Source organism: Hypoxylon fragiforme, assembly GCF_022984875.1.
Source record: "Hypoxylon fragiforme strain CBS 206.31 chromosome Unknown GGS25scaffold_2, whole genome shotgun sequence".
Taxonomy (NCBI): domain Eukaryota; kingdom Fungi; phylum Ascomycota; class Sordariomycetes; order Xylariales; family Hypoxylaceae; genus Hypoxylon; species Hypoxylon fragiforme.
Window position 1 is genome coordinate 1,319,080 of NW_026054757.1, and position 13,147 is coordinate 1,332,226.

Sequence of the window (13,147 nt, forward strand, 5' to 3'; positions counted from 1 at the left end):
TGTTCTCGAGTCCAAGTCAAGTTTGGAATATCTTCGTCCCAGGGCTAAGTTGAAACAAAATGGCACCAGCGACAATCGAACCGGAGACACGGGGACAGATCTTAATCGGCTTCACTTGGGCCTTGGGGATATTAACCACCATCATCGTCACTTTTCGAATATGGTTCCGATATTGGCTCCGGGCGTCGAGGATAGAACCGAATGGCTGGGGGAAAGATGACTGGTTGATTTGCTTGGGGTTGGTACGTCTTCATATATCTCATTCCTACGGGTACCTGCCTACATAATAGGCACACGACGAAGTATAAGCCAGCATTTACTGACTTTTCTTCTTTTTCTTTTCCACGTAACAGCTATTTTTCATTGCAGCGTGTGTCTTTACCATCGTAGGGGCCTATTATGGAATCGGATCACGCGACGGCAAGCTCAACGCGGAGCAAAAATCACTTGCCCTCGAGCTCGTATTTTTCTTTCAGCTATCTGAAGCGGGCTTTACGATTCTGGTCAAAGCTTCCATTGCGGTTTTCATGTTGCGAATCTCGCCAGACAAGCGATATCGTTATCCACTCTGGTGCGTAATCATTGCAACCATTGTTGGGTGTGTTGTTCCAGGCGTGGTGGTCATCACACTATGCAAGCCGCTTGCAGCTCAGTGGGATCCCTCGTTAGGATCCTGTGGGGATTACACCATCATCGCGATACTTAGCTATGCTGTATCCGTTATCACAGTCTTGACGGACTGGACTTGTGCCATCATTCCCATCCTCCTTGTTCGCAAGCTCCAGATTAGGCCGCACCAGAAGGTGCCGCTTATGATCACCCTCGGCTTGGGCATCTTTGCCAGCTTAGCTAGCATTGGGCGAATGCCGTACTTGAAATACTACACTGCCGAAAAAGATCGCCTTTGTAAGACGACCCTTTCCCTCCCTTTGCCCGTCACTTCATTTTTACACTATTATATCCGGAAGGTTCTTTGTGAGCTTTGACGACTAACTGTGATCGGTGTGCAGGGGGCGAGGCCAACATTCTACTATGGTGTATTATCGAAGGCGCTCTCGCATTCATCGCAGCATCGCTCCCGCCCCTCCGCAAAGCCCCGGGCCTTTGTTTCAACAAGCTAAAGACCACGATGAACTCACAGTCCTCAAGAACGCGTACGAATATACAGTTAGAAAACCAATCGAAAAATTTGAGCCAAGTTCGACCGGATCCTCGAGGTAGTCGAAATCCGCAAAACAACGACAGTCAGGATTCGCTGCTGAGTGACCCTCAGAAGGCACCGGCAGCGGTCATCGTGCAGAAAGAAGTTGATGTATAACTAGTAGATAGGAAATATCTACATCGGATGGAGGATCAGGCATGTTTCATACTGAGATTTGAAAAAGAAAATTAACATAATTCACATACGTTCTAAGAATAGGTACCTATCTAGCTGCACTATGCTACGCCGTACTACTTTTCTTGATGTTATTATTACTTAGATTTTGAAGATTGTACTAGTATTGTATTAATACCTATCTATTGTTTATGATTCCTAAATACACCTACATACTTTGCTCTACACGTAGCATTAATTGAATCACTTTCTATGAATGTAGTCCACCCCCCTATCCTACTAACATGTCGTCGTAAACAACCCCTGAGATCGAAACTCAGATTAAGTACCTAGGTAATATTCGATACATACCCAGTAAATAACAGAAGCGCCCGGACCTGGCAGCCCTGCTGTAGGGACGAACGAACCGTCCCGCCTCTTATTATTAGCACAGCTCGTAGCGAGGCGGATTAGTGCCGCGGTCGGTACCGTTCAAGAGGTACAACTAAGTTGGAATGGGGGGTCCCAGGCCCTCCAAGTCCTTCGGCCCCCTGTAAAGTAGCGTCTTTTAAAAGCCAATAAAAGTGCGCGGTTCAACAAAGGTTCCGCTTTTTAATTTATGTGTTCATGTACTTCCACTATTACATTTTTAATTGTTTTTTTTTTTATTCAGCCAATCAAATCTCATCACCTCATCAGCTGATCAATCATATTATTTGATTTTTGTTACAATATCTTGCAACATTAGCTACATGTACACACGAAACACCATACAAGGACAAATCAACAACTGCTTCAGCTGATCCAAATCGAGCCTTTTGATTGGACGCAAACCCCTCGTAAGTCACGTGACATACTTGAAGCGGCTCAAACGGTTTTTCCGATTGAAGCTAACGATCCAATCAAAAGGCTGCTTTTCGAAAAAGCAGGTAAAGCAGTGGATCAACTCTTGATCCGATTGGCTATTTGAAGCTAGATGTATTAGCTTAAAACGGCTAGTGGAAAGGCTTAAGCCTCTTAAGCAAGCCAAGATTTATCCGGATCCAAATGAGACGTTTGTCCGAATTAAGCATATTATTTGCACTAGGACCGAAATCAGAAAAAGCTAAACCCAAAGGGGAACAGTGGGATGGTTCAATTGGCTGGATTTGAGGAGCTATGCTCAGAATGGCAGTTGGAGCTTTTTTAACCAATTAGATTGTAGAAATTTATCTCTTTCTTTCCAATGTACCGCGCTATCTTAAAAGCGGCTAGACTAGATCCATTAATAGACAGGGGGCCAGAAGACCAGGAGGGCCTGGGACCCCCCATTCCAACTTATTGCCTTTTTCTTTTTTTTTTTGGCTCCAGGGAGAGATGAGATTGGTGGACGCCAAGATTCAGCCGCAGCCACGATTTACACGGTAGTCTACCTCTACGCGAGGAGGATGGGATAGTAGGCAGTCAGTTACCTGTTAAGTGTTGTGCAATGTTGTGGAGGAAACCTCGGACCCTTGGAACCTTGGAAGATTACAACCGACCATCATAAATTGTACATAAAGTCGCGTCGAGACTCCGTTTAATAAGCCTATCACCATCGCTGCCTAGGCAGTTAGGACCAATCTCAGCGAGCGATGAGATGACGATGTAAGCAGGCATCGACGCGTTTAGGGCAAGTAACTTAAGATCTTCGGCTCGGTTCGGTTCGTGGGTACACTAAAATGAGGCAACCCAGCCAGAGAGTTTCCAGCCTAAGCGACGGCTCCAGTGGTACGGTAGATTCGGGATCCAACCGATCCATCAATTGGCAGCTAAAAGTAGTTACCATGGCCAACGTCCGTGTACTTCCAGTTGCTTGGCAATTTAAACCTGAGCATCCATCTTTCCCCGGTTTCCTCCCCTCCCTTCACCGTCAGCGGTCCAGACCTCCGGAACCGAAGGGCATTCTCCACATGTTCATCCATTTCTCCTCTCGAGTAGTATTATTGGAAGTCTTAAAATGAGTTTAACCTTTGATACAGGCTTCGTCGTAGCCTATCCCATTCATGATGATTGTACGTGAATTGCGACGAAACGATCATTCCCTGTGTGCCTGCCTAAGTGCCTAGGCCAGCAGTAGGTGGGTGCTCTATTACCAGCTGCAATTCAGGGGTTATATCGGTATGCTGACATAGACTAAGGGCAGGTAACTGTGTAGGTAATGAGAAAGACTACACTAATCACTCACCTTTTGCCGTGGCTGTGTATTCTCTCAGGTCAGAGTTACGATATACACCTACTACGTACATACCAAAAAGATCAAAATTTCATTGCTGGGTAAGCAATCAATGAATGAATGGAAAAAAGCAAAAATATAGCAAACATCAAGGGTTTTAATTATTACCATCATGGTACGGGAAAACACTACACTAGAGATTCCGCGTCATACCACCCACCTTATCCCCCTCACCATGTCTCATATTATCTCAGACTCATTTCATAAACCCCGACTTCCCATCACCATTCGAGTCGACCATCGGGTTCAGCTTATCCAGCAAGCTCGGGTTGCTCTTCTGCTTCGACGCTGTCGACTCCCCATAGCCAGCATCATGACGGGTGTTCGACGCCGTAGTATCTCGCAGCCCCCCACCGCCGCTGCTGCTGCTGCCAAACTGCTGCGTCTGCGTCTGCGTCTGCTGACCCGCTAGCCGCTGCTCCCGCTGCGCATTCGCGCCGGAGCCGCCCGACGCCGTGCCCACGATCTTGTCGCTGATGCCGCCGCTGCCGGACTTGCTGCCATTGCCATGAGTGTGCGCGCCCCCCACGCCACCGCTCGACTGGTGCTGGTGATGCCCGCTCCCGCCATCCAACGGGTCGTAGTCGCCGTGGAAGACGCCCTCGGGGGGGTTCTTGAGCCCTTGATTCTTGTTGTCAGCGAGGTTCTGGAGGCTGCCGCGGATGGTCTTGGGCTCGCCTTCGAAGGCGTCGAAGCGCTCTTTGCTGCCGCCTATGGCGCTGCCCTGCTGCTCGAACTCGTGCATGCTCATGGCGGGCAGGGCGGAGGTCGAGTGGTGCTGGGCGGGGTTGTGGTGCGTCTCGTGGATGGGGACGGTCGTGTGCACGACGTTGGGCTGGATGGTCTCCTTGTGAATCACGGGTTGCACGGTTTCGTGGACGTGGCTGTGAAGATGTGTCAATAATGTAGAGCTACTAGACATGCATGGGAATGAGGCTCACTGATGAATATGCTCGCCCTCAACCGCAGCCCCATGGCTTTGTGTGTGGGTTTTACCCTCAATCACCCGCTCGTCTTTGAACTGCTCATTCTCCTTTGCCAAGGCCCGCTTGGTGGCTTCGTGGTCTCGATGATCATGGTCCCGATGCTGGACAGCGCCCACGCGGTGCTCGTGCTGCTCTGGGAGGACCTCCTTGTCGTGCACAGGTTGGATTGTGCGGTGGTAGTGATCCTGGTGGATCTCCTTGTTGATGGCCGTGTTGACGTCCTCGTGCTCCGTCTGCTTCACGGTCTCCTTCTTGATGGCTGGCGAGACCGACTCATGCACCGTGGTGTCATGCTGGCCGCTCTTGCCTATGAAATCACGGATTGCGTCCTTTGTCTTGTTCATATTGGATGATGATTATAAAAATGTTGATAGGTGATAAAAGAGTTTAGAGATTGTGTGGTGCACAGGAAAATGATATAGATTCCAATAATGGGGCGTTATCAATGGGTCGTGACAACACAATTCCGTCACATGAACGAAGATGCTCTTATATATCAGTTGATGAAGAGACGACGTAATAGACATTACAAGTTTTTGTTTTGTTATCCCACTCCGACCAAGGCATGGCGACGGATGCGGACTCGCAGTAGAGGAGTATACGTCAAGACCTTGGCTGCTATCGCAAGCTATTTGGTAATGAATGGAATATATCCGGTAGGAATGACATGCTGCATCAAGTGTGTTTCCTGTCTTTCTATCTCCCACGTTGCGGCCAGGTCAAAAGACTAAAGATACTAAGATGCAGTGCTACTACTGGACAAGAGTCAATGCCAAGAGTAGCGAATCGGGCTGAAGAAAAGGGGGGAATTGACTCGAGAATGCATTAATGATGTTAAACTGAGTCGTTTAGACACTTTCAGACAATCGACTGGAGCAATGATGATATCATGTGAACCAAAGCGCCCATAGTTTGAATAGCTCTTTATCATTGACAAGCTCATTTCCAAGCTTGCCTAGTAGCTGCCTAGGTACTAATGGCAGAGGTATGCGATGCATTCCAGATGTCCACAGCAACGTTCCTACAACATCAGCTGGGTTACCCCGTGTCAAGATTATCTGTTATGCGAAAACAAAAGCCGGCTAGGTATGGATTGCCGGCCGGATCCAGCTGAAACCCATAAGCATGATTTATTCATGACATGTCTCTTACTGTAAAAGATGATGAGACACCATGACAAAATTTGAAGGGCATTGTTAAGAGTTCGTCAACGTCATACACTTACTTGCATAGCACTACCAAAAAAGCTCCATAACAGCTATCCATGGATGTAAATTGAGAGCTTCAAGTAGCTCCCACCATTGCGTAAATTCCGGGGCTTGTTAATGTCAGAGTGGGTGCGACCTTTTACGTAGGCATTCGTCTGTCTCTTCTACTACTTGCTTCCTCCAGAATCTACACGCTGTTCAGAGTATCATAATTGGCATTATGCGGAAACTGAAAGCTGTCCTTCACAGTCACAAACGAAGCCACGATGAGGATACGAAGCAAGATCGGCCATTTCACGACCCAGAAGATCTAGACTCTTCCAATGGGCCCACGACAGGTGAACAGTCTAGCAGCCACGCCGAAACGAACGGCGTGAGACATAATGAAAATAGTACAAAACATACCGGCAACTCGCATGTGCCTACGAACAGTTCTAGCCCCAGCCAATCCACAATCGCGGATGCCAGTGCCAGAGACCCGCAAAAGTCTGTTAAAAGCTCACTTCATACTATCCATGAGCCAAACGAAGCGAGCGTACCACATCCAACAAGAGCTGCCCCTACAACTCACCGCACAGACGCCCAGGTACAAACTGAGGGTATATACGTACCCACAAGCGTGCTCAAGAGAAGACAGAAGCTTTTGGAGATGCAGAATAAAGAAGCAGCAGAGATATCCAAGGATATACCGAATGGCCAACCGAATGGCGGCTTGGCCGAGGAGGGGAAGGGGGACAACGTCGAGGAATCGTACAAGTCTGCAAAAGACAAGAATGTTGCATCTGGTATTGACACCACGGTAGAGACCGAGCAGACGACATCTCATGCCCCAGGTTAGTAGTGATATCCTCCCGCCAAAGCGCTGGCGAAACTAGCTGATGAACCCCTTGTAGCTGTCACTCACGAAACTGTTCGTCCATCCGAACATGAGGTCGTGGAGGAGAAGATCTACCGCGACATCCACAACTACGACATATACCATAGAATCCAGCCAATATTCGAGGTGGAGGTGTTGCCTGCCCGCCACTTCGTCCCGGGACCCAACAACACCTTTGTCGAGGTGCCCGAGGACGGCCTGCCCTTTGCAGAATGCAAAACCGCATACAAGCAATGGTTTGCTGACCGGATACCGAGCGGTGCTGGCCAACATACCAAGATCCATTTCGTATCCGCTGACCCGTCAAACGCAGGTGCCGAAAGTAGCACAGACTACGGATCTGGATCTATCGATTCAGAAGTTCTTAACCGTCAGGGGTCGACGGATACTTGAACAGCTAGCAAGCTAGTAATCAAATTATGCGTGCTTTTTAATCAGAAACAAAGAAACAACTAATAATGTGGGAGGTGGAATGAAGCAAATATGATTTCGATACCTAATTCTACACCGAGTCATAATTTAGCGGCCTGAAAAGCTGACCTCCATCAATGTTGTTTCCAACGGTCCCAATGCTCCATCTCCTCGGGCATCCGGCGCTAAGGTTGGCGACAAAGTTGTTGATCCTGGCTAACTTGGGAGATATCTCAAATCATACCGGCAATGGCGAGCTTGGTGTTAGTAACATTAGCTGTCACCCACCTTGCCGTCCCAGGTTTCTGGATGCCTATAGAAGGAAACTGAAAGATGCCTCTCCTCCGCTCTGCCGCCTTACACGCTTTATGTGGCGTTCCCTCGGATATGATGGCGACAGCATTCGGCATCTCGATGGTTGCTCAAAAGGTCAACACTGGAGAAGATCCGATGTTCGGATACCGCACTCATGCTCCAGCACGAGGCATTTTTGACTGCCAAGACCTATGTCTATGAGTTTGGAGTGGTATCCATCCACTTTGGTCTACCAACGCGAGCATTGTTAGCCTGGAATTCTAGAAAATTCTTAGCAATACTAATGTGCTCGAGGTCGTCCCCAAAAAACAAGATAGTAAGTAAGGGTAACCTGTCTAGTGTTGTCTACCGGCATTAGGCCAGCCCAGATTTGACTATCAACACTACGTCTCCGAAATAATCCGAATTAGCTGCATGTCATACGGGAGAGTATGCACATATCCTTGGACGTCGAGGATATCCCTTGTTGAGGATCTTCCTTGCGCGTCCCTTGCTTGCTTGCAGAGGGGCAAGCTTCGAGTTGGAGGTATATGGGAAGGATGATATTGCATGGCAACAAGACCCTTGAATACGGGTGGTTGCAACTTCTATGTGGTGTAGTGGAAGTTTTTCGACTATCTTGTACACGGGAAGCACCCCAGAATTAGAACATTCGATGTAAAGTTAACTTTCACTGGTGTGGTGAACTTACTTCTCGGGCAAGGTTACAACCATAAGACCAAGGTCATTGATGCTCCTTAAGTTTTATGTACGTTCACTTAACAGAAACTGTCCGTTGCTTCCGGGATGGGTAAGTTTAGACGTTTGTTGAACACGAAAGAGCCATGTATAGCGACATATTTTTATAAAAAACTTGGTTTACCGATGAATAATAAGTTTTGACACCGTGTGACAGAAGCACTTCGAATGGGGATTCTCGAAACATGGTGTTTGGTTTTACGACGATGGCTCCAGGATTACTATTGGTAGGCAAGCACGGCATTCCAGTCCATTGGTTTAAAGTACCGCTGAAAGGACCAGGGCAGACAATGAAAATCCCTGAAGCATTGCATTGGTGTGATTTTTCCTATTGTTGACAGCACCGGCAAGGGCCTGAAGCGGTTCCAATCGGGATTATTGCCGAGTTTGTTAAATCGGCGCATTCTGCGCGAGACTGCGGCACAGCTTGATAAATCTATTCTGTTGCACCTTTCTGACCTGTGCCTAAGGGATATCGCGTAGAACCAGACCTCACATTGATGCTAAGCAAGATGGTTCATCGAGTCAGCTTACTCTCCGCACAATTTGAAGCTATGGCAGATAACAAATGAAATCTGCGTGAGATAACCTGACAAGCCCGCAACATTGCGGTCTAGATTTGTCTTCAATACATATCATCGATATGCCGCGATTCTCTTTATATGGCCACTATCAATTTGTATGTAGGTGTCGTCTTATCATCGGCGCTGGCCGACTTCAAGTTTACACTCCCGTTTCTTGGTGTTGTAGGTTGGGCAGCAGCCCGGAAGTAACATTTCTTGTAAACGAGGTGTCTATTCCCGTCCACGCCGACCATACGTGTTGCGGCCGGCATTTAGTCAGAGGTGATGGTGATAAACCTAGGCTAGGGCTATGATCTCCCCGAACACCAGCTAAACTGTGTGATGAGTATGTTGCTTGGCAAACCTGACTTTCAGTTTGGGCTAAAAGTGAGGAGGTGCAGCATTGTCAGCGATTATCACAGGCGACCCTATGACAGCCGCAGTTGTTTGACCCTCGTCCTTGCTGACGGCTAGCTTCCCGCATACTGCATACATAGGTAGGTACCTACGCTTGGTAGGTACGTGTCTCTGTTCTGCATCTGCACTAGCTTGGAAAAGAAAAAGAAAAAAAAAAAACCATCCCTTTTCCCATTTGGCTGACCGGGCGTGAGGGGCGTAAGCCGCCGGTATACATATGTATGTACCTATGTTGTGCGTACGTTAGTGATATCTGACAATGGAAAAGAGGTCGATATTGCGTCTCAAGACGACTCACCGGCATGGTACTGAATGCGGCTGAAGATGGGGTACTTGCCTGCCGATCGAACTAGACTTTGATATCTTTCTATCATATAAGAGATATTATATCAACTTAAAGGGCCTGGAACGGCCATCTACCACCTATACACGGTTAAAGGAACGAAAGGTAACTCGAACCCCATGGGGAAGCCGGTCATTGAGAGGCGCGCATACGTTGCGGAGAACAGAACGTGTAAGGTGTCACATGAATGTAGACATAAAACCGAATGCAACCACGGATGGGAATATCGCAAGCCTCCTGGAACATCGGAGTGTGGAGAGAGTGGACTGCGATAGACCACCGCCATGTTTGCCCCTATGTTGTTTCAAACAGCAAGCGTGCATTTCTCACTGCGATCTATGAAACATGATCGTAGATTATCGCCGGAGACGATGAACGATGTCTCTGTACTTTGTGTTCCCTAATCTACGATGCGATTTGGAGTTCCGGTCGTTGACGGTCTAGCCCCTTCATCGTTCAATGTTGCTTTCGGCCTCGGAAGTTTGGTCTGGTCTAGTCTGGTCTATTCTGGCCTGGCATTTATTTCAGTTTTCAGACGCCAGATAACTAGTAGTCGCAGTAATGTAACGAATACCAAGGAGGAAGAGGAGATGAACTATGTACGGGACAATGCAGAATTAACCCCCACGCGCCGTCGATGGACATTGAAGCTACATATGTAGGCAGGTACGCACTAATTCTATAGTTCACGGAAGTAGATGACCTACCTACTAGCGTAGCTGCCTGCATGTGGGTTAGCATATTTTTTTGAATGGCGCTACTATGTACCTAGGTTAGTACTTTGACAGTAAAGTGGCTACTAGGTAACTATCCGTAAGGCTTCAAGTTCAATGTTGTGTCGTACTACATGTAACTTCAAACATGGAAAATTTCAAGATTTGCGCTTACATATGTACCTAGTATGTATACTAATCAGTATGTCGTAGTGTAGGTAAGTACTGCATAGAAGCAGATACATAAGCAGATGAATCAAACATTGAACTTGGAGCATTAGACTATACATACATATGTAGTGCATTCCATACAGTAGTGCATTGCATACATCTAAGTAAGAAACCCTTCAACGGTGAGGTATGTATAATAATAAAAGGACACATAATAATATCAGTTACTTCCTAGACACCGACTCAAGAGACCGAAATATATCCTTCAATATTGCCACAAACACAGCACATGGCATGGCGTTGCCAGGTTGCAAAAAGATCCATTACCTAAGTGTTGTCATGGATTGCTCGATTTTAGTGTGGTGATCGAAGAGACTAACAGAACATACGGACCGAATTGCATCCATAGATGGAGCCATCTGCCGTGTGCCTTGTATGTCTAAATATAAATGACCGATATGTTTAAGAGGCAAGGATAATCATTCTTGCAATGCTAGAGTACCTAGAGGCTAGTAGAGTAGCGTGCTGGGACTAGCAGACTAGGTTAGTTACTTTGCCGTAACAATATCTTTATATGGTATTTTTTTTTTTTGGTAATTGGTTCCTGGTGGGATTATGTAGGATGATGGATTTTATGGGATTAATGAAAAAGAGTAGGTAGTAATTAGAAGAAGTCCAGACTTCAATGTTATTCCTCCCAGGTCCAGAAAGACGTAAATAGGCACCGACGGGCTACTAGTTACATAGGTATTCATACTAGTTATGTACATAGTACAATACGTATCCTTGTATGGCTGACGGCTTGGGATATTGGCGCTAAGGACCTCCAAGGCACTACGATAAAGCTTGACTTGACCCGACAGCACTATGTTAATGATACCTAGGTGCTCAGTTTCCGATACGACTAGTTTCATGAATGTCCATCCAACGTACAACGTGATAGATAGTTCGATAACTTCCTCTTAGGTAGGTAGTAACTGCCTACTATACTATCCTATCTTCTATAAGTTGGAAGATAATCGTCATCATACTATGTAAGATTGCGGGGGTGGCATGATCTAACGTTCCTATAAACCTTCATACCCATTATGCCTACTACGCTATGTATTCACGTGCCCCTTTATCTTTAAAGCTAATTTGTGGCGAGTGGTGACTGAACATTGAAAAGAAAAAGAAAAGAAAAAAAAATCAAATAGAAGGAGGCGCGCCTCATCACCCTATCGCAGGAAGCCAAGCAAACAAAGCGCCGGGAGTCGCTTTCCTCTACACGGCATGCTAAACTAGAATAGGGTTAAAACGTGCAGAGCAAGGGCCGAGAGAAGGGTAACCCTGGACTTTCATATGTAACTTGTCAAGTTGCCATATGTACTTCAATGTCCTGTGTGTAATGACGTATCTGGTAATGTTTCGCAAACGCTAGGTTACAAACGTACTTAGCGCACTCAGACTCGAGGATTTCGATGTTGTTTTTCGCCGCAATCTCTGTACTTTTCGTTATTTCTATTTCTTAACATCGTCCGTATTAGCTGCGTCGACCTATATCACATTCCGGAACCCCAAATGAAGTTAGGTAGTTAATGCACACCATATTGACTAACTAGTACAAGCTTGAAGGCAGGTAAGTACGGAGTAGTTACTATGGAACTATCATAATCCATATGACTTTGGCGGACTCTCTCACCTTGGCACACCTAGCTCGAGCGGCTACAGATGCCAAAGGTCAATGCTTTTCGGTAGCCCATGCATGCCTAGCCCTGAACGTCAAAGGAAGAGATGGATGCCACCGGCATCCCATTCTGGGGATTAGCATCCGCTCAACCCCCATTCAAACCCCACGTTTAATTCAGTTAGCAATTTGAGGTTGGGTAGCAAACATGTTATTTCGTCTAATCATCTACAAGTAGACTACAACCCTTAGAAACCTCTACATGAGTACCAAAAGCCTCCCGCATTTGAATTGGTTACCGAGATACGGTAGCGAGCTCCGCAGAGCAGCCCAATGTCTGGTCCCCCCTTGGAAGTGTTCTCGTAGCAAGCCCGGTGCACCGTGCAGGTTGGCTGCGCCGTGTGGGTGTGAGTGTGGAGTGTGATACCTCCCAATCAGCCACCAAAGTGCGGGCGGTGTCACGGAAGTTTGCGGTGTTTTTTTTCGCGGTGTTGCGTGCAACCCAACCAGCCCAGGCTTTTTAATGGGGCTATGCGCGGTTGTCGGGTTCAGACAGGCCAGACCAGAGAAATTGAAACGCAATGAGGGTAATTGGCCTTGTTATATCCAAGTGATACTGCATGTTAAAGTCGGGGGGTAGAGTAATATGCCATATGGCAAAAATAAGGTGGTATAAGGTAGCTAGACCCAGCTGATGAAAGCTAAAGTAACTACATCATAACCTTGCATCATGGTCACAAAGAAATAGACAGGCGGTCACGGTAAGTATAGAAGGTAGTAAGTTCGACGTAGTTGACATCCACATGGGATAAAAGGAGGGTGTCAAGCGAGAGAAGGACCCTTCATCATATGAACATTGAAGCTTTCAATGTTAAGAGTTTCCCCAAAAAAGACAATGAATATCGAATCCAATAACATCAATGAGTGAAGTCTTCTCACAGTAGCCATGTACCTTATCTACGTATTTAGTAGCGATATTACCTAGCGAGTCCCACCAAATGACATCATCTTATAAGCCTTTCTCTGAGGCTCCGTGCTTAGAGCTTAGTAGGTACTAGTTCTCTATCGTCATCACCGTCATCTTCAGTTTGTTTTTTTCTCATCTCATCTTACTACTCTACATACATACTACTACATAGTTACTGTCAACAAAGCACTTTTCACCTCGCA

The 13,147-nt window shown here is 46.7% G+C and overlaps 3 protein-coding genes across 3 annotated transcripts; 2 read left to right on the forward strand and 1 right to left on the reverse strand.

Annotated features, from left to right (window-relative positions):
• Window positions 1-59: 59 nt before the first annotated feature.
• On the forward strand, window positions 60-1,318 carry GGS25DRAFT_529076 (uncharacterized protein; the record flags this gene model as incomplete). Its single annotated transcript, XM_049265244.1, has 3 exons — window positions 60-242; window positions 354-906; window positions 1,011-1,318. The coding sequence occupies 3 exons, from the start codon at window positions 60-62 to the stop codon at window positions 1,316-1,318; spliced, it is 1,044 nt and encodes a 347-aa protein (XP_049119914.1).
• Window positions 1,319-3,765: 2,447 nt separating this feature from the next.
• On the reverse strand, window positions 3,766-5,304 carry GGS25DRAFT_529077 (uncharacterized protein; the record flags this gene model as incomplete). The annotated part of the gene is made up of 2 exons (XM_049265245.1): window positions 4,511-5,304; window positions 3,766-4,453 (listed from the first exon to the last, which is right to left on the reverse strand). The coding sequence occupies exons 1-2, from the start codon at window positions 4,897-4,899 to the stop codon at window positions 3,766-3,768; spliced, it is 1,077 nt and encodes a 358-aa protein (XP_049119915.1). The 5' UTR covers window positions 4,900-5,304.
• Window positions 5,305-5,983: 679 nt separating this feature from the next.
• Window positions 5,984-7,033, forward strand: GGS25DRAFT_518044 (uncharacterized protein; the record flags this gene model as incomplete). The annotated part of the gene is made up of 2 exons (XM_049263473.1): window positions 5,984-6,596; window positions 6,657-7,033. The coding sequence occupies 2 exons, from the start codon at window positions 5,984-5,986 to the stop codon at window positions 7,031-7,033; spliced, it is 990 nt and encodes a 329-aa protein (XP_049119916.1).
• Window positions 7,034-13,147: the final 6,114 nt, after the last annotated feature.